Source organism: Amborella trichopoda, chromosome 6 (assembly GCF_054954075.1).
Source record: "Amborella trichopoda isolate Santa Cruz 75 chromosome 6, AtrichopodaSantaCruz75HAP2 v2.0, whole genome shotgun sequence".
Classification (NCBI taxonomy): Eukaryota; Viridiplantae; Streptophyta; class Magnoliopsida; order Amborellales; family Amborellaceae; genus Amborella; species Amborella trichopoda.
This window is the reverse complement of record NC_142341.1, coordinates 36,593,247-36,607,947: the sequence shown is the minus strand read 5'-3', so window position 1 is coordinate 36,607,947 and position 14,701 is coordinate 36,593,247. Positions and strand designations below refer to the sequence as shown.

The 14,701-nt window shown below is 39.0% G+C and overlaps 1 protein-coding gene across 9 annotated transcripts in view; it reads left to right on the top strand.

Annotated features, from left to right (window-relative positions):
* Nucleotides 1-14,143, top strand: part of LOC18435100 (kinetochore protein NDC80 homolog) — a 35,134-nt gene extending 20,991 nt beyond the window's left edge. For 3 of the 9 annotated variants that reach the window (XM_088870286.1, XM_088870279.1, XM_020667786.2), the window contains 2 exons: nt 13,198-13,344; nt 13,483-14,143. In XM_088870286.1, coding sequence (XP_088726412.1) covers nt 13,198-13,344; nt 13,483-13,695 — 360 coding nt within the window. In that variant the 3' untranslated portion in view covers nt 13,696-14,143. Of the gene's footprint in view, nt 1-3,511; nt 3,620-11,665; nt 12,220-13,197; nt 13,345-13,482 lie in introns of those variants that run through there. The other 6 variants (XM_088870284.1, XM_088870285.1, XR_016058107.1 and 3 more) reach the window with 5 other exon arrangements.
* The last annotated feature ends 558 nt before the right edge of the window (nt 14,144-14,701 follow it).

The following is a 14,701-nucleotide window of genomic DNA, read 5'->3' as shown; positions in this document are numbered from 1 at the left end:
ATTTCCCTACTTTTGTTATTATCTACATTTGCTACCTGCTGATCACCAATTAAGTTCTTAAGTTTTCATTATGTGCTTATTAAAGTTCAAATAATGATTGTTTTTATTGTCTATCTTGGAATTAATTTTACCTATTGAGCCTATCCTTTGAATTGTTTGTTATGTTTACTAGTTATGCGGCTACAGTATTTGTCAGTATACATGTAGGCCATTGTCAGGAACTGGGTAGTAATGAAGGCATCATCTACATTGCATTGTAAAACTTTATGAAGATGTTGCATGTAAAATAAAATCATACAAAATGTTAGATGGTTGGGTATAAAACAATGTTATATCCATAAAATTGCTCAAATCAGGTGCTTGTAAATAATTTGGTTAATTTATTTTTTTCCTTAATCACTTTATAAATACACATCTTTAGTGTTGTAGTACATAAATTTAGCTTTGAGATACATATTTCCCAATTGAAGCTATAAACCTTTGTTTCTTTGGGTAAAATTTCTCGTGTTAACATAATCTGTGGCATTCTCTTAATCACTTGAGTTCCATTGGCCTCTCTTACTTTCTTTTGAATGGATTCAAGCAATAAATAGAAGGTGGCTTTGTTTAACTTATAAGTATATATATAACTCTTTTATAATTCATCATCATCATCATTATAGCTTTTTCCTAGTTCATTGGGGTCGGCTACACGAATTCTGGTCCGCCATGCTGCTGTATTAAAAGCCATACCTTAGTGAGGCCATAAGTCCACATATCTTTTCGGACTACTTCCAACCACGTCCTTTTGGGCCTACCCCTTGCCCTTGCAGTCATTCCACTTGCACTAACTCGCACCTTCTAATAGGTTTTGTACTTGGTCGCGACCACACATGGCTAACTCACCTAAGTCTACTCTCTCTCATCTTATCGTCTATTGGTGCCACACTTAAATTCTCCAGAATGGATTCATTTTGAATTCTATCCCTTCTTGTCTTGCCACTCATCTATCTCAACATCCTCATCTCCTCTATACTCATTGTATGAATATATTATTTTTTGTCCGCCCAACGTTCCACCCCATAGAGCAAAGCTGGTCTTACAGCTGTCGTATAGAAATTTCCCTTCAACTTCATTGGTATGCAGCGATCACATAAAATTCTAGTTGCACATCTCCACTTTGCCCACCTTGCTCTAATTCTGTGTACGACATCTTCCTCAATCTCTCTATTTTTTTGGATTATCTACCCAAGATATCCAAAGTGCAGTCTTTTTTGTACTTCGTGGCCGTCGATCTTAACAACTTCCTCATTTCTACTCCTATTATTACTAAAGCATCTCTCTAAAGTTCTAACTTTGTGTTGACTTATTTTGGATCTCATCAATCAAAATTATGTCATATGCGAACAACATACACCACAGTGCCTCATCCTCTAGGTGCTTAGTTAAATTGTCCATAATTAAAACAAATAGATATGGGTCCAATGCTGGCTCTTGATGTATACCTATTGTCACTGAAAACTCACTCGTCTCTCCATTAGTTGTTCGTATACTAGCTAGCGCTCCATCGTACATATTTTTACCAAGTCAATGTAGTTTCTGGATACTCATTTCTTTTTCAATACCCGCCAATCAAATATTGAGTTACTCTATCATAGGCTTTTTTAGATCAATAAAGACCATGTGGAGGTCTTTTCCATTCGCTCTAAACTTCTCAATCAATTGCCTAAGTAGGAAAATAATTTCAGTTGTTGACCTTCCTTGCATAAACTAAATTGGTTTTTAGATACACTCGTTTCATGCCTTAGTCATTGCTCAATTACTCTCTCCTAGAGCTTCATAGTATGGCTCATAAGCTTGATCCCTACATAGTTCTCACAACTTTGTGTCTCCTTCTCCTTCGTTCTTGTAAATATGTACCACAATACTTTTGTCCCATTCGTCTAGCATTTTCTTTGTTTTCAACACCTTGTTGAACTGCTTCGTCAGCCAGTCAATGCCAGTGGCCCCTGTGCATTTTCAAACCTCTATTGGATATCTTTTAGTCCTAAAGCCTTTCCTATCTTCATCTTTTTTAAAGCTTCTTTCACTTGCGACATCCTAATCCTACGAATGTATTTATGACCTCTACCTTCATTTGTACCAACAATTCCTTTTATTGGTATGTTCCCATTGTATTCGTTATTTAATAATTTTTGAAAATAAACTCTTCACCTTTGATTGACCTCGTCATCCTCTGCCAAGGTCCTTTGATTCTCACTCTTAATGCATTTAATATAGATTACGTCGTTACTTTTTTCTCTCTTATTTTTGCTAATTTGAAGACATCTTTTTCACCTTCTTTTGTTCCCAATTTATTAAAAAGATTATTTTATGCCCTAAGTTTAGCTTTACTTACTATTTGTTTAGCATTTTTCTTAGCATTTTGATATTTTTCTGAACGTTTTGATCGTTTCTACTACACTGTCAAGTTTTATAACGTGATCATTTTTCGCTAATGGCCTTCTGAACCTCATCACTCCACCACCCAGTTTCCTTATCGGAGTTGTTTACCCTATGGATTCTCCTAAAACTTCTTTTTCCACTCTCTTGATACTGTCAGCCATCTTATTCCATATTACATTGACATCATGTTTGGAGTTCTATTTTCTTTATTCAGAGTTCTATTTTCCTTCTTCAACTAATTTATCGCTAAATAAATCTATGTTCTCATTTTTTAAACTCCACCACCGAGTTCTTGGACACCCATTACTTTTACCCCTTCTCTTCCATGTCTTGATGCAGACATCCATAACTACGAGCCTTTGTTGGGTAGTCAAATTCTCTTTTGAGATAAGCAGTCTTTACATGATGGTCGATCTACCTTCTTAACTAGGAAGAGGTCTATCTGGCTTTGATGTAATCCACTTTTATAGGTTATTAAATGTTCATCTCGATTTTTAAAGTAAGGGTTTTCTATTGCTAGCTTGTAGGCCATAACAAAATCTAGAATAGTCTCACCCATTTCATTTCTTTCCCCAATCCATATCCCCGTGTACCTCTTCATATTCTCTACTATCTGTCCCTACATGACCATCTAAGTCCCCTCCTAAAAAGGTCCTCTCCATTTGCTCTGTCTTGGACTATTCCATCTATGTCCTCCCAAATTCTCTCTTAATTCTATCATCTAATCCTACTTGTGGTGCATAAGCACTAGTTACATTAATTATCTCTTCTCCTAATACAAGTTTAGTAAATAAGAACATATTACCTATTCTTTTGATATGAACCATATCATCTTTTAAATCTTTGTCTACTATTATGCCCACGTTATTTTTATTATTATGCTTTCCTATATACCAAAGTTTATAGCCATCTATTTCTTTAGCTTTTTCTCCTTGTCATGTAGTTTTTTGTAGACAGACTATGTTTACTCTCCTTTGTCTCATTGTATCCACTAACCTCATACTCTTACCTGTAAGCGTTCCTACATTCCATGTGGTTTGATGAATCCTATTCTCTTGGACTAACTTCTTTTCTTGTGCTCGTCTAGGATATCGTGGGACCCTTGCCTACTTTTCACCGCAATAGCGCGGTAGCGCGTCGCTTCGGGGGTCGCTTGAGCTAAGCCTTGCTCATTTCTCACTGTACCCAGTGTCAGGTACAACACGTTGCTTCTAGGGAACACCCTAGCTACCCCTTGCTCATTTTTCATTGTACCTGGGTTTCTGTACAATGTGTATCTTTTGGGGAACACCCTAGCATAAGCAGATATTGTCGGTTCAAGATTCATGATAAATTTTGGAAAAATTTTACATTGACTTCCTACTTAACACAACCCAGCCCTTTTACCGGCATGAGATGGATTAAGGGAAAGTTTAAGGTCATCACCCTTCTTAGACCATAGGCTCTACTATAATTATTTTCAGGAAAGTTTGTTAAGGTCTTGCTATGGCGAATTTTTACCACAATTATAAGTGTACAAATGCTTCGTAAGCTCTGACAAAAGCTTGTAGTATTGTTTACTTGGTCGAGTACAGAAGCTTGTAGTATTTTAAAAAACGGTCTGCCCGGTGCTTAGGCACTTGCCTAGGCGACCTGAACAAAAAAACCGCACGCCTAGACCCAGGCGGCCCTACACGGATGGTTGTAACTGGGAGGGCGCCCAGGGTCGTAAGCCCTTTTGCAATATTTAACATCGCCCAAAAGAGCATGGCCGTAAGCCCTTTTTTGATATTTAACATCGCCCAAAAGAGCAAAGGGGGTCATTTTGACCACCAAGTTTGTATAAAAACATTATGGGGTTTATTTAACCCCAAAGACCCTCAATCTCTAAACTTATTTATGAGAATCTAAAGTAATTTCTAAGGATTGAAAGTATTTTTTGTTGATTGAAAAAGTTTTCTTTTCTCATTGAAATTATTTTTAGGGTACTATTGGTGGCATTAGAAGACTTTTGAGTTGATTAGTATTTAGTAGCTCGATTGAGGTAACAAACATCGAAGATCAAAGATTGGGCAGAAAAAGTCAGTTTGTAATCTTTATTTGAGTTTTATTTTTCCAATTTGAGATGTCTTCTGTGGGGTCTACTAGGGGTTGAGATCCGGGGTGGAAATATTGTGTCAACCCGGATAAGAATGATAAGAATAAAATTATGTGCTATGTTTTAGGACATGTTTCTAATGCTGACATAAATAGATTTAAGAAACATCTTGCCGGTATCCATTTAAGAAGGTCCTAAAGCTTGTAAAGAAAGAAATTTCTGAATACATTGAAGGTGAAAGTAGTAATTTTTTTTTTTAAAAAAGGATATAGCAGAATTACAGTGAGGGGTCCACGTTTTTTATGATAATATTGACATTGAAGAAGAGAATGAAGATAGGGAAGAAGAGGTAGCCATGGTTTGTACTCAAAGCTCTAAGAGCAAAAGGGCTTTTAGGTCTAAAAAGCCTCGTATGGGAGGGCTTATAGATAGTTTTTTTACACCTAGCCTTGAGACAGTAATTGAGAAAGGCAAGGGAGGAAAGAGAAAAAAACAAGTGACAATTGAAAATAGATCTAAGAAGGAAGAAAGAGGCAGGGTGATTTAATATATTGCTCGGTGGTTTTACCATGAAGGCATTTCTTTTAACACAGTGCACTTGAATAACTTCCATACAATGGTGAAAGCAATTGGGCAATTTGGCCCAGGTTTGAAAACTCCAACTCCTTATGCGATTAGAGAGCCATTACTGAAGAAAGAAGTTGAGTATATTAACGAATATCTCAAGACCCATAAGGAGGGATGGGCTAAATTTGGGGTTTCTTTAGTGATAGACATGTGGAGTGACAGGAGGAATAACATGAATTCGTTAGTAAATTGTCCCTCTGAAACAATTTGCTTGCGATCTTGGTGCTTCCAATGATATTCATGATGCCCATTATATATTTTCTTTCATTGATAAGGGCATTGAGGAGGTTGGGGAGGAGTTTGTAATTCAAGTGATCACAGATAATGCTGCTCCCAATCTAGCAGCAGGTCATTTGCTTCAACAGAAGAGGCCTCGCATATTTTGGACTTCTTGCGCTGCACATTGCGTAGAACTTACGCTTCAGGCTTCTTTTGACGGCTAAGGAAGTTATAATCTTCATATACAATCGCATATTTACCCTGAGCATGATGCGCAATTTTACAAAGAAGAGAGAGCTAGTGAGGCCTGGGGTCACTAGATTTGCCACTATCTACCTTCTACAGAGTATGTATAGGAGGAGTATCGCATTAAGGTCTACGTTTCCTTCAGAGGAGTGGAGTAGGTGTAAGTGTCTAGAGATGCCAAGGGAAAGAAGGTACGGGATATTGTTCTTTCGAAATATTTTTGACGTGGGGTGAAGCATGTGATATTAGTATTTCTTCTCTTGGTGAAGGTCTTGCGCTTGGTTGATGCTGATAAACCCTCCATGGGCTTTATATATGATGCAAGGGAAATGACTAAAAATGAGATTGCAGAGAATTTGGGCAATGATGCAATCAAGTACGGCCCAATTTAAGAGATTAGAGATGACAAATGGGATAGGCAACTCCATAGACCATTGCATCCAGCGGGGTTGTACTTGAACCCCAAATTCTTTTATGCCGATGTGCATATTGAGTCAAAAGGGATAATTATGGAAGGTTTTAATGAGTGCCTTGAGGAAGATAGAGGAAGAGGAGGCCGTTTCAGAAGAATCTTTGGAAGAAGAGGGATATATTGACGAGGGGATGATTTTGATGATGACGGCCTCGATTCTGATGCAGATGGAAGCAATGAAGATGATGATTTTGATTCTTATTGATATCTTTTCTCTTTTTTTGTAGTAACTTTATTGCATTATCTTGGTTGGGGCTTTAGACATTTGGACATTTTTTATTGTGTTATGTGGTTTATATTATTTTTTGTCTTTTTGGACTATTTTGTTGTGTAGTTTAATGGCTTTTTGTAGTTTTGGAAGTCAGTTTGTTGAAGACTTGGAGAGTTGGAGACTTGGATGTTATTATGGTTTATTTTATGGATATGGAATGTGGAGCATATGAGAGTTGGAGACCTTACAATAAATGGCCTATTAGACTTTTAAATGTTTTGTATGGGTTGAAATTTTGAATAAGTTTATTCTCAACCTGAGATATGTGATATGTTAGTATATAAAAACGTATACTGCCAACTTGTGATATTTTCAAATAGAATAAATTACAAAATTTGACACAAATATCTGCATATATGTGCATTTGGATAGCAAATATATTAAAAAACGGTAAGTATTTGCATTATAGGGCGCCCGAGGTTCTAAGCGCTAGGCAAGTCGCCTAGGGTCCGCCTAGCGTTTTTTGAAACCTTGTGTCCAGTTTGCCTATGTATCAATTGTCCCTCTTTCTCATGGTAGCTTCCATTCGCTCTCGTCTTGAGCAATTCATTCGAAATTTCTTATGGACCGGAGATGACCAACTCCAGAAAATTCATTTAATCTCATGGGAAAAAATCTGTTTACAACACAACTGTGGAGGTTTCGGCATTCGGGCTCTTAAGCAGCAAACTTAGCTTTTTTGGGAAAGTGGTGGTGGCGCTTTGCTACCCAAGACAACCATCTCTCGAAGACTGTAATATGCCATAAGTACAACCTCATCGATCATTGCTCTTAGCTACCTACTTATAGAGTTTCAAAGAGATCCTCTAGCATTTGGTGCACTCTCCTCGGTATTCTCCATCCCTTCAAAGCCCTTACTCAACTCCACCGAAGAGCCGACCCTCATATAAGGCTTTGGCACGACCTTTGGATTGGCCAATCCCCTCTCAAAGACCTCTTCCCCTCTCTATTTCCTCCTTGATCTTTATTGAGGTCTCGGTAGCTGATCACTTCCCATCATTGGGCCTGTAGAACATGGTCTCCTACATTCCGGCGTTGACCTTCAGAGGCAGAAATGCCGGCTCTTCACTCTTATTCACTCTATCTTCCTTCTTCGCTCTATCTGCTCTCGACAAGATTATCTGGTGCCCATCACCTAACAGTCATTTCTTAGTTTCGTCTTTCTACAAAAAGTTTATAGCACCCCCCACTTCCCTCATACCCTATCCTCCCCCTTTGAAGCGTGGTCTACTAGCGTGCGCCCCCCCCCCTCCCATCCACCAAAGATCTAGATTTTCACTTGGATTGCCCTTGCCGAGAGGTCTGTCACGGTAGATCAATTGTAGAGAAGAGGCATACCCATCCCCAATCAATGCATCCTTTGTTACGAGGCGGAAGAAACCAATTCACTCCTTTTTCTCCGTTGCCATTTCGTTCATCCACGTGGGGTGCCCTACTCCAACTTTTTGGTTGGCAATGGGCAACTCCATGCTCGGTCCATTCCCCCTTTTCATCATTCCACCCTTTTCCCTGAACAAAATCTGGCACAGTGCTATGGAAGGTGTCAAATGCAGCCTCAATTTGGAACATTTGGATCAAACGCAACAGCAGAATTTTCGGGGGAACCCTCTTCCCCAACAGCCCTTCTCGATTGAATTAAATTCCAGGTCATTTCATGGGCCTCCAATTACTTAATATTTAAAAGCTTCGCTCCCTCGGCTTTCTATCAAAACTGGCAGACAATGCTTTACCTTGACCTTCAGCAATCCTCTCACGTGTCTCTCTGGAGACCCCCTGAGATTGGCCTAGTGAAACTGAATTTTGACGGATGCTTGTTAGGCAACCCAGGTCCTGCTGGAATTGGAGGCCTCTTCCGAAAGCACCAATTCTCGAAATCAATTGGCCATGCAGATGACCAAATATCTGAAGCAGTTGCTCTCCTTGAAGGGCTCAAACTTTACAACCCCTCTTGGAGCTCCGTACTGATAATCGAAGGGGACTCCCAGAACTGCATCACCTGGGCCTCAGGCTCCTCTGAATGCCCTTGGTATTTGCTTCACATCTTCAACGAAATCACCCAATTGCTAACTCCATTTTCTCCCCTCTGGAAACATGTGGGGAGAGAGCAACTCAGAGGTAGATACCGTTGCCAAGGCTGGTGCTTCCCAAGCTGGAGTATGAGTGGTCCTCTTGGAGAAGCTACTTGTAAATTTTGCAACCACTCTACCCCCTGCCTATCCTCTCTAGTTTCCTTTCTTTATTATTCAAGCCTCTCCTAGATGAGCTACATATTGCGTCCCCCCTGGGGGGAGCCAATTTTTTGTTGTTTTTTACTGCCTTTAAGGAAGCACATTTTTGTACTTCTATCTTTAAGACAATACAGTTATCGTCTTCAAAAAAAAAAAAAAAAATGAGTTTCTCTAATATTATATTGTTGGAGTGTTGAAAATAATTTTTGTGTCCTCAAGTCAGCAACTTCACCAAAACTCTCCCCTAAACCCCTCACTCCCCTAGATGGTCTTCCATCTCTCTGTTCCCCTATGTTTGCCCAAACCTTAATTAAAAGATCTCCAACAAGTCTGCTGCAGCAGCCTTTGTAGCTGACCATGCACCAGAAAATCTCAATTTTCCAGGGATCTCTCCCCCCCCTAAATATTGGAGAACTGTTACTCCCTGTGCCCTGATTCCGACAATTCATCCCATTGATCTGGAGAAATTGGCTACAAAAACCAGGGGACAGGGAGAACCAGCAAGCTATAAGGTCAAGTTCATGTGTGCTATCAATCCTAATTCGGTTGCTCGACCCTATTGCCACTACCATACCCTGATTTGTTTCCTGTCATGGCCTCATACATCCCAGGCCCCAATGCCGCTGTCACAACCATGGTGGGTCCTCCTCTGATAAGGCCATGCCACAAACACTAACATTTCAGCAAAGCCAAATGCCTAGTTTTCCGGCTTCACCTATGGAGGCAATGGTGGGCTAGCAGATGGGCTTCATAAGCCAGGTACTTCTGGTAATAATGGTGGTCAAAGCTATGATCCATACTCGCCAACTTCAATTTTTAGGATGCATAGTAATGGTGCGGAGAGCAGGCAGGAGATGCTTGCGTATGGCGATTTGCTGGCCTCTTTTGGTGTAAAGTGACGCTCTATGATAATGTCATTCAGAGAGAGTGAGGTAAAAGGTAGAGAGGGTTGGGTGTGTTGGGTCTGTAGGGGGTCTCTTTATCATATAGCTCTACATTGAGAGGGAGGGAGGGAGCAGTGTTTTAAAATGTGGCCGCATCGCCGCATATGTGGCCGTATCGCCGCATATGTGGCTGCATCACACGGTATGCGGTGGGCACCGCATCTACACATATTGCATATGCGGTTTTGAGTTATGCGGGCGCATATGCGTCGCATCCCGTCATCCCTGCATCTGGCCGTATCGTTTTCTGCAAAAAAATTTTCAATTGTGCTCCTCGGGGAGGTGCAAAATGGTCTTTTTAGCCATCAACAATTGGGGGAAACACTTTGGGAGGGTATTAAAACCCCTAAACGAGCATTTACAGCCACTTTCGTGGATTTTTTGAGATCAAATCGATAAAAACAAAATTTAGCCTGAAATTTTTTTTCATTGAGATCTTGAATTTGGGGATAGTTTGATACTTGGATAGTGATTTGAACCTTTTGGTTGTTGATCTGGGGATGTTTAGATGAATTTGTGACAAGAAATCGGGGGTTTTAGAGGCCATGAAGAAATCGAGCACTGCTTCAATAATCGGTAACTTTTTATTTCTTGTACAGTAATACTTGTTTGTGGGGCAATGTCTTCTGCCCAATCTTCTAGTACTAAGGATCCGGCTTGAAAATATGCTAAACTAAAAAATCCGAAAGATAGAAATTGTGTGATTTGCTTTCTCATTGGAAATACTTAAATGGGTGGTATTTTTTGACAAAAAAACACTTAGCCAGAATTTCTGGGAATGTAAGAGTAAACCCAATCTTATATGGCCGGCATTCCTTTTAATTCTATAACTTTCGATAGTTTTGCATGTATGGTCCAAGCAATTGGGTAATATGGCCTAAGACTTGTTGCTCCTTCACTACATGAGGTTAAGGATCCCTTGTTGAAGGATGTTGTATTTGATGTCAACAAAATTTTGATTTCTCAAAGAGACGGGTGGGAGAAATATGGGGCCACTATTATGTGTGATGGTTGGTCCGATGGGAAGTCGAGAGCATTCATAAATTTTTTGGTTAACTGTCCAACAAGTACTTTTTTTGTTAAGTCTGTTAATGCATCAGACAAGTCACATGATGCTACATACTTATGTGGCTTGATGGATGAGATTGTAGAGTTTGTTGGAGAGAAAAATGTGGTACAAATTGTCACTGACAATGGTGCCAATTATGCTGCAGTTGGGCATGTCTTGACTTTGAAAAGGACGCATATGTTTTGGACTCCTTGCGCAGCTCATTGTGTTAATCTTATGCTTAAGGAAAGGGGTACAATATCTTATTTAGTGGGGTGATTTCAAGATCTATGTTTGTTGTTGGATTTATTTACAATCACACCATAGTCCTAAGCATGATGAGGATTTTATATTTTTTTTGAATCAAATAATTCTAGCATTGGAGGTGGCTTGCCTTTTAGTGAGAGTGCTTCGACTGGTTGATGGTGATGTGAAGCCCGCCACTAGGGCAAGAGCAGAGATAAAGAATATTTTAAAGGATGATGAAAATATGCGCAAGGCTATACTTGAAATTATTAATAGGAGATGAGATACCCAACTTCACATGCACCTCCAGTCAGCTGGTTACTTTCTAAAACCCATCTCTTCACTACAAGCACCCATCCATCCATTGAGTCAGATCGTATAATAAATGGTGGGTTCTTAGATGTGCTTGAGAGGTTGGTGCCTGACAAAGATATTCAGGATGAGATCTAGAGCCATGAATTGATTAAGTTCAAGTTAGCCTTGGGAAACATTGGGAGAGAGACTGCTACTTGAAATAGGGACACTACAGATCTAGGTAGAGGCCAAAAGTACCCTTACTTGTCTATGAATTTATGTATAGTTCCATTGTTTATTTGTTTACCCTTAATTTTTATCTATAATCTAAATTAGAAAATATTATACAGTTGCATGGTGGGCATTATATAGAAGCGAGACACCAAATCTATAATGTCTCGTTATTCGAGTGTTGAATCTTACATGTAGCTTATTTAGTTGTGAATACAATTGGAGTACATTTGAGCATGTAAGTTCTTAATTCCTTATTCCTTAATCCTTATTTCTTGAATTTCAATTTCAAATTTCAATTTTCTAATCTAAAATCTAATTTCAAATTTCTACCACAGCTCCATATAAAAAAAAAGAATAGGTTGGACCAGAAGAAGTTGAATGATTTGGTTTATGTGTGGTATAATGAGCGGTTTAGGGAGAGGTATCAAAATTGCACGAAGCTCAACCCTATTCAATTGTATGAAGCAGATAGTGATTCCACAAGTGAGTGGGCCATGGATCCAAGACTAGAGCGTGTGTTTCAGGGTGTTGATCTTACATGACTTGATGTAGAGCTAGCAACAGGGGCTAATGAAGAAGATCGACCTAACACTAGAGCACAAAGGAGTAGAGGAGCTGGGTCTAGTTGCACTCGCACATTAGCTCCAGAGGTCGAGGAGGAGGAGGCCAATTTAGAGGAGATCGAGGATGATATTGATGATGCACATGACGATTCTCAAGATGACTTCTCTGATTAATATTTGAAAAATTGACTTCAAATTTCAAAATTGACTCTCAAGATGAATTCTATTTCTATGATGAATGGATGATTGTATTAGCTATTAACTCTTTTTGAGCTTGACTTCAAAACTCTTTAATCTTAATGGAGACATGGACTTTTGGTTTGTAATATCACTATTTTGTAACTTTAAAGTTTGTGGTTGCAAATTTGTGCTTATGGTTGTTGATTGTTGAATGTTTTATGAAGCTAGTTTCAAGTTTCTAGTTTCAATCAGGGGATAGTGGATACAAAATTTTCTACTGCTAATAATTTTGGAGTCAATCATTAAACTAAAATACCTATTATCACATATATCACCTCCATATTTTTTTTTATGCATTAACCTAATTTTTTAGACTTTTTAGAATTTTTTTACATTTATTGACCACATTGTTGCGATGCATTTGCATCCAGACCGCATCGGCCCCCCTACAGCTTTTGGCTGCATTACGCATTTTAAAACACTGGGAGGGAGGGAGGGGGGGAGGGCGGAGGGGGGGGGAGGAGGGAGGGAGTGAGGGAGGGAGCTGATTGGTTGTCTTGGTCTAAGAGGTTTAAGAAGAGACAAAACTTGTCATCCCAAAAATTTCAAGTCGGACTCTGTATTTTTTTGGTTGAGGTTGTTTGCCTTGTTGGGAGAGTAGAGTTATTTGTCTTTCTATCTAAAAAGTTGTGTTATCTAAACTGCCTATGGCGAGCTTGTTGGACGACAATCCACAAATCTTTTAGTTTTGGGTACATCCAAACTAGCCATAAAGAAGTAAGTTGCCTTGCCAATTCTCCATCATCTAGTCATTGCCACTGCATATTGAGAACATTGATGATATGTCTCTATAAAACTGGTGGAGGCAAACGGGCCAAGGTTTTTGGGGAATTCAGGGGTGGAGAGGGTGAGAATTTGACTAGAATGAAGCATTGAAATATCACAAGGAGAGGGTATAGACCTCAGTTGAGTTGTAGCCATGAAAATATAGTTTTTTTTCATTTTATGTTTAATCTAATCACATATGAAAATATAGATGGCACTTCTCTTTCTTTTAGCTTGTTTACAGCATGGTTTCTCTTTGCTTTTTGTTACTCCTAGTCACCAAAGTTTCATGTCCTCAGTCTGAGGCTAAGCAGGAGATGTTAAGGCGAGAGACTCAAGAATACACTGTTCACTGTGCAGAAGAAGGTAAAAGGCTCCAAAATGATATTGAGGATAAATCACATCAATTGGATGTGAAAAAAGTGGAGGCTGAAGGGTTTCTGAAGGTATGGCTCTTTTATTCTTTTTCTATTGATTTGACCATTAGATTTTTCTGTTTCAACAATTACTAAATTTTTGTGAAAGCAGCAAGTTATATTGCACGATTGGTTCAAGGAATCTAATGAGCTCAATTTTTCATACAGAAGTCTAAATTACAGTTAAGGGCTGTGAGGAAGAGATATGAAGAAGAAATCCAGATATGTGGCGGCGAGCCCCTTCAACTGGTTGACTCTATCTCAAAGCACAAGGAGAAGATGGAGTTGACATTCTCAGAGACGATGGGGGCCGTAAATAAAACGACAAATGAGATTGTAGATTCCCACAAGGCCTCCTGGTTGACAAGATGGGGAAACTAGGGGTCCCCTGTATGGGCTCGTGATGAGAAGTGCTCTCTATCTCTCCTATGTATGAATGACCAGATTTGTCATCTGATTAAAAAAAAACAGAAAAGGACTTGGCACTTTGGGATCTGGGGACTTGTTGGTTCGAGTGTTGAGGGAAACAGCACAAATTGCATGGTTCGAATCCCTCTGCTAACCAAAAAAAGACAACTTGGGGCTTGATTCTTTCACTGTGCAGTTGACACTCAGTGGTTCCCACAAAATGTTATTTTATGCAGTACATGATGATGACTTTATGTCATGCATCCAAGTAAAGGGGGATTTGAATCGACTTCTCATGTGTGCTCGCAAATATTTTGAGTTTTGGTACTCATTTGGTTTCGTCATGTTTTGCATGTAAATGCCTGCATGTCCGGATAAATATTTTTTGTTTTAATGATATTTGTGATCCAAGGATTAAAAACCTTGCTTGGGTGGGCAAAAAAAATTTCTAAACTTAAAATGAAGTGGATCTGTAAGATAATTGATATCTATATGGCTTTTTTAATCAATGATAAAAAAAGTTGTGAATACAAAGAATCAAGTTATTGTCCGAGTGCCACAAAATACATGATATTCATAGTATCAATTAAATATCAATTTTACGTTTATACGAGACAGCAAAAGAATTAGAACCTCACGAAGATGCGATTGGCTATTGCCCTGATGTCGTCAGGTTATTGTAGTAATTTGGCTTTAATGAGCGAGTGATTTGCATCGACAGAAAGCACTTTGCCTGCGTTGACTTTTAACTCTTTTCTTGCATTAATGTTGGTGGTTATGTTGTATTTTTTTAATAAAAGAATGCTAGATGTTATTTTAAGATACGAGAATCAATATTTTTCGAAGGTTTGTTTTGTGTTATTTATAGGAGTAGATTTTGAGTCCGACGGTGGTGAATAGAACAAGAAAAATTATACTTGAATATGAGAATACTATTTCTCATTGTATTCCAAGAACCAACAAGAAGGCCTATTCGGAG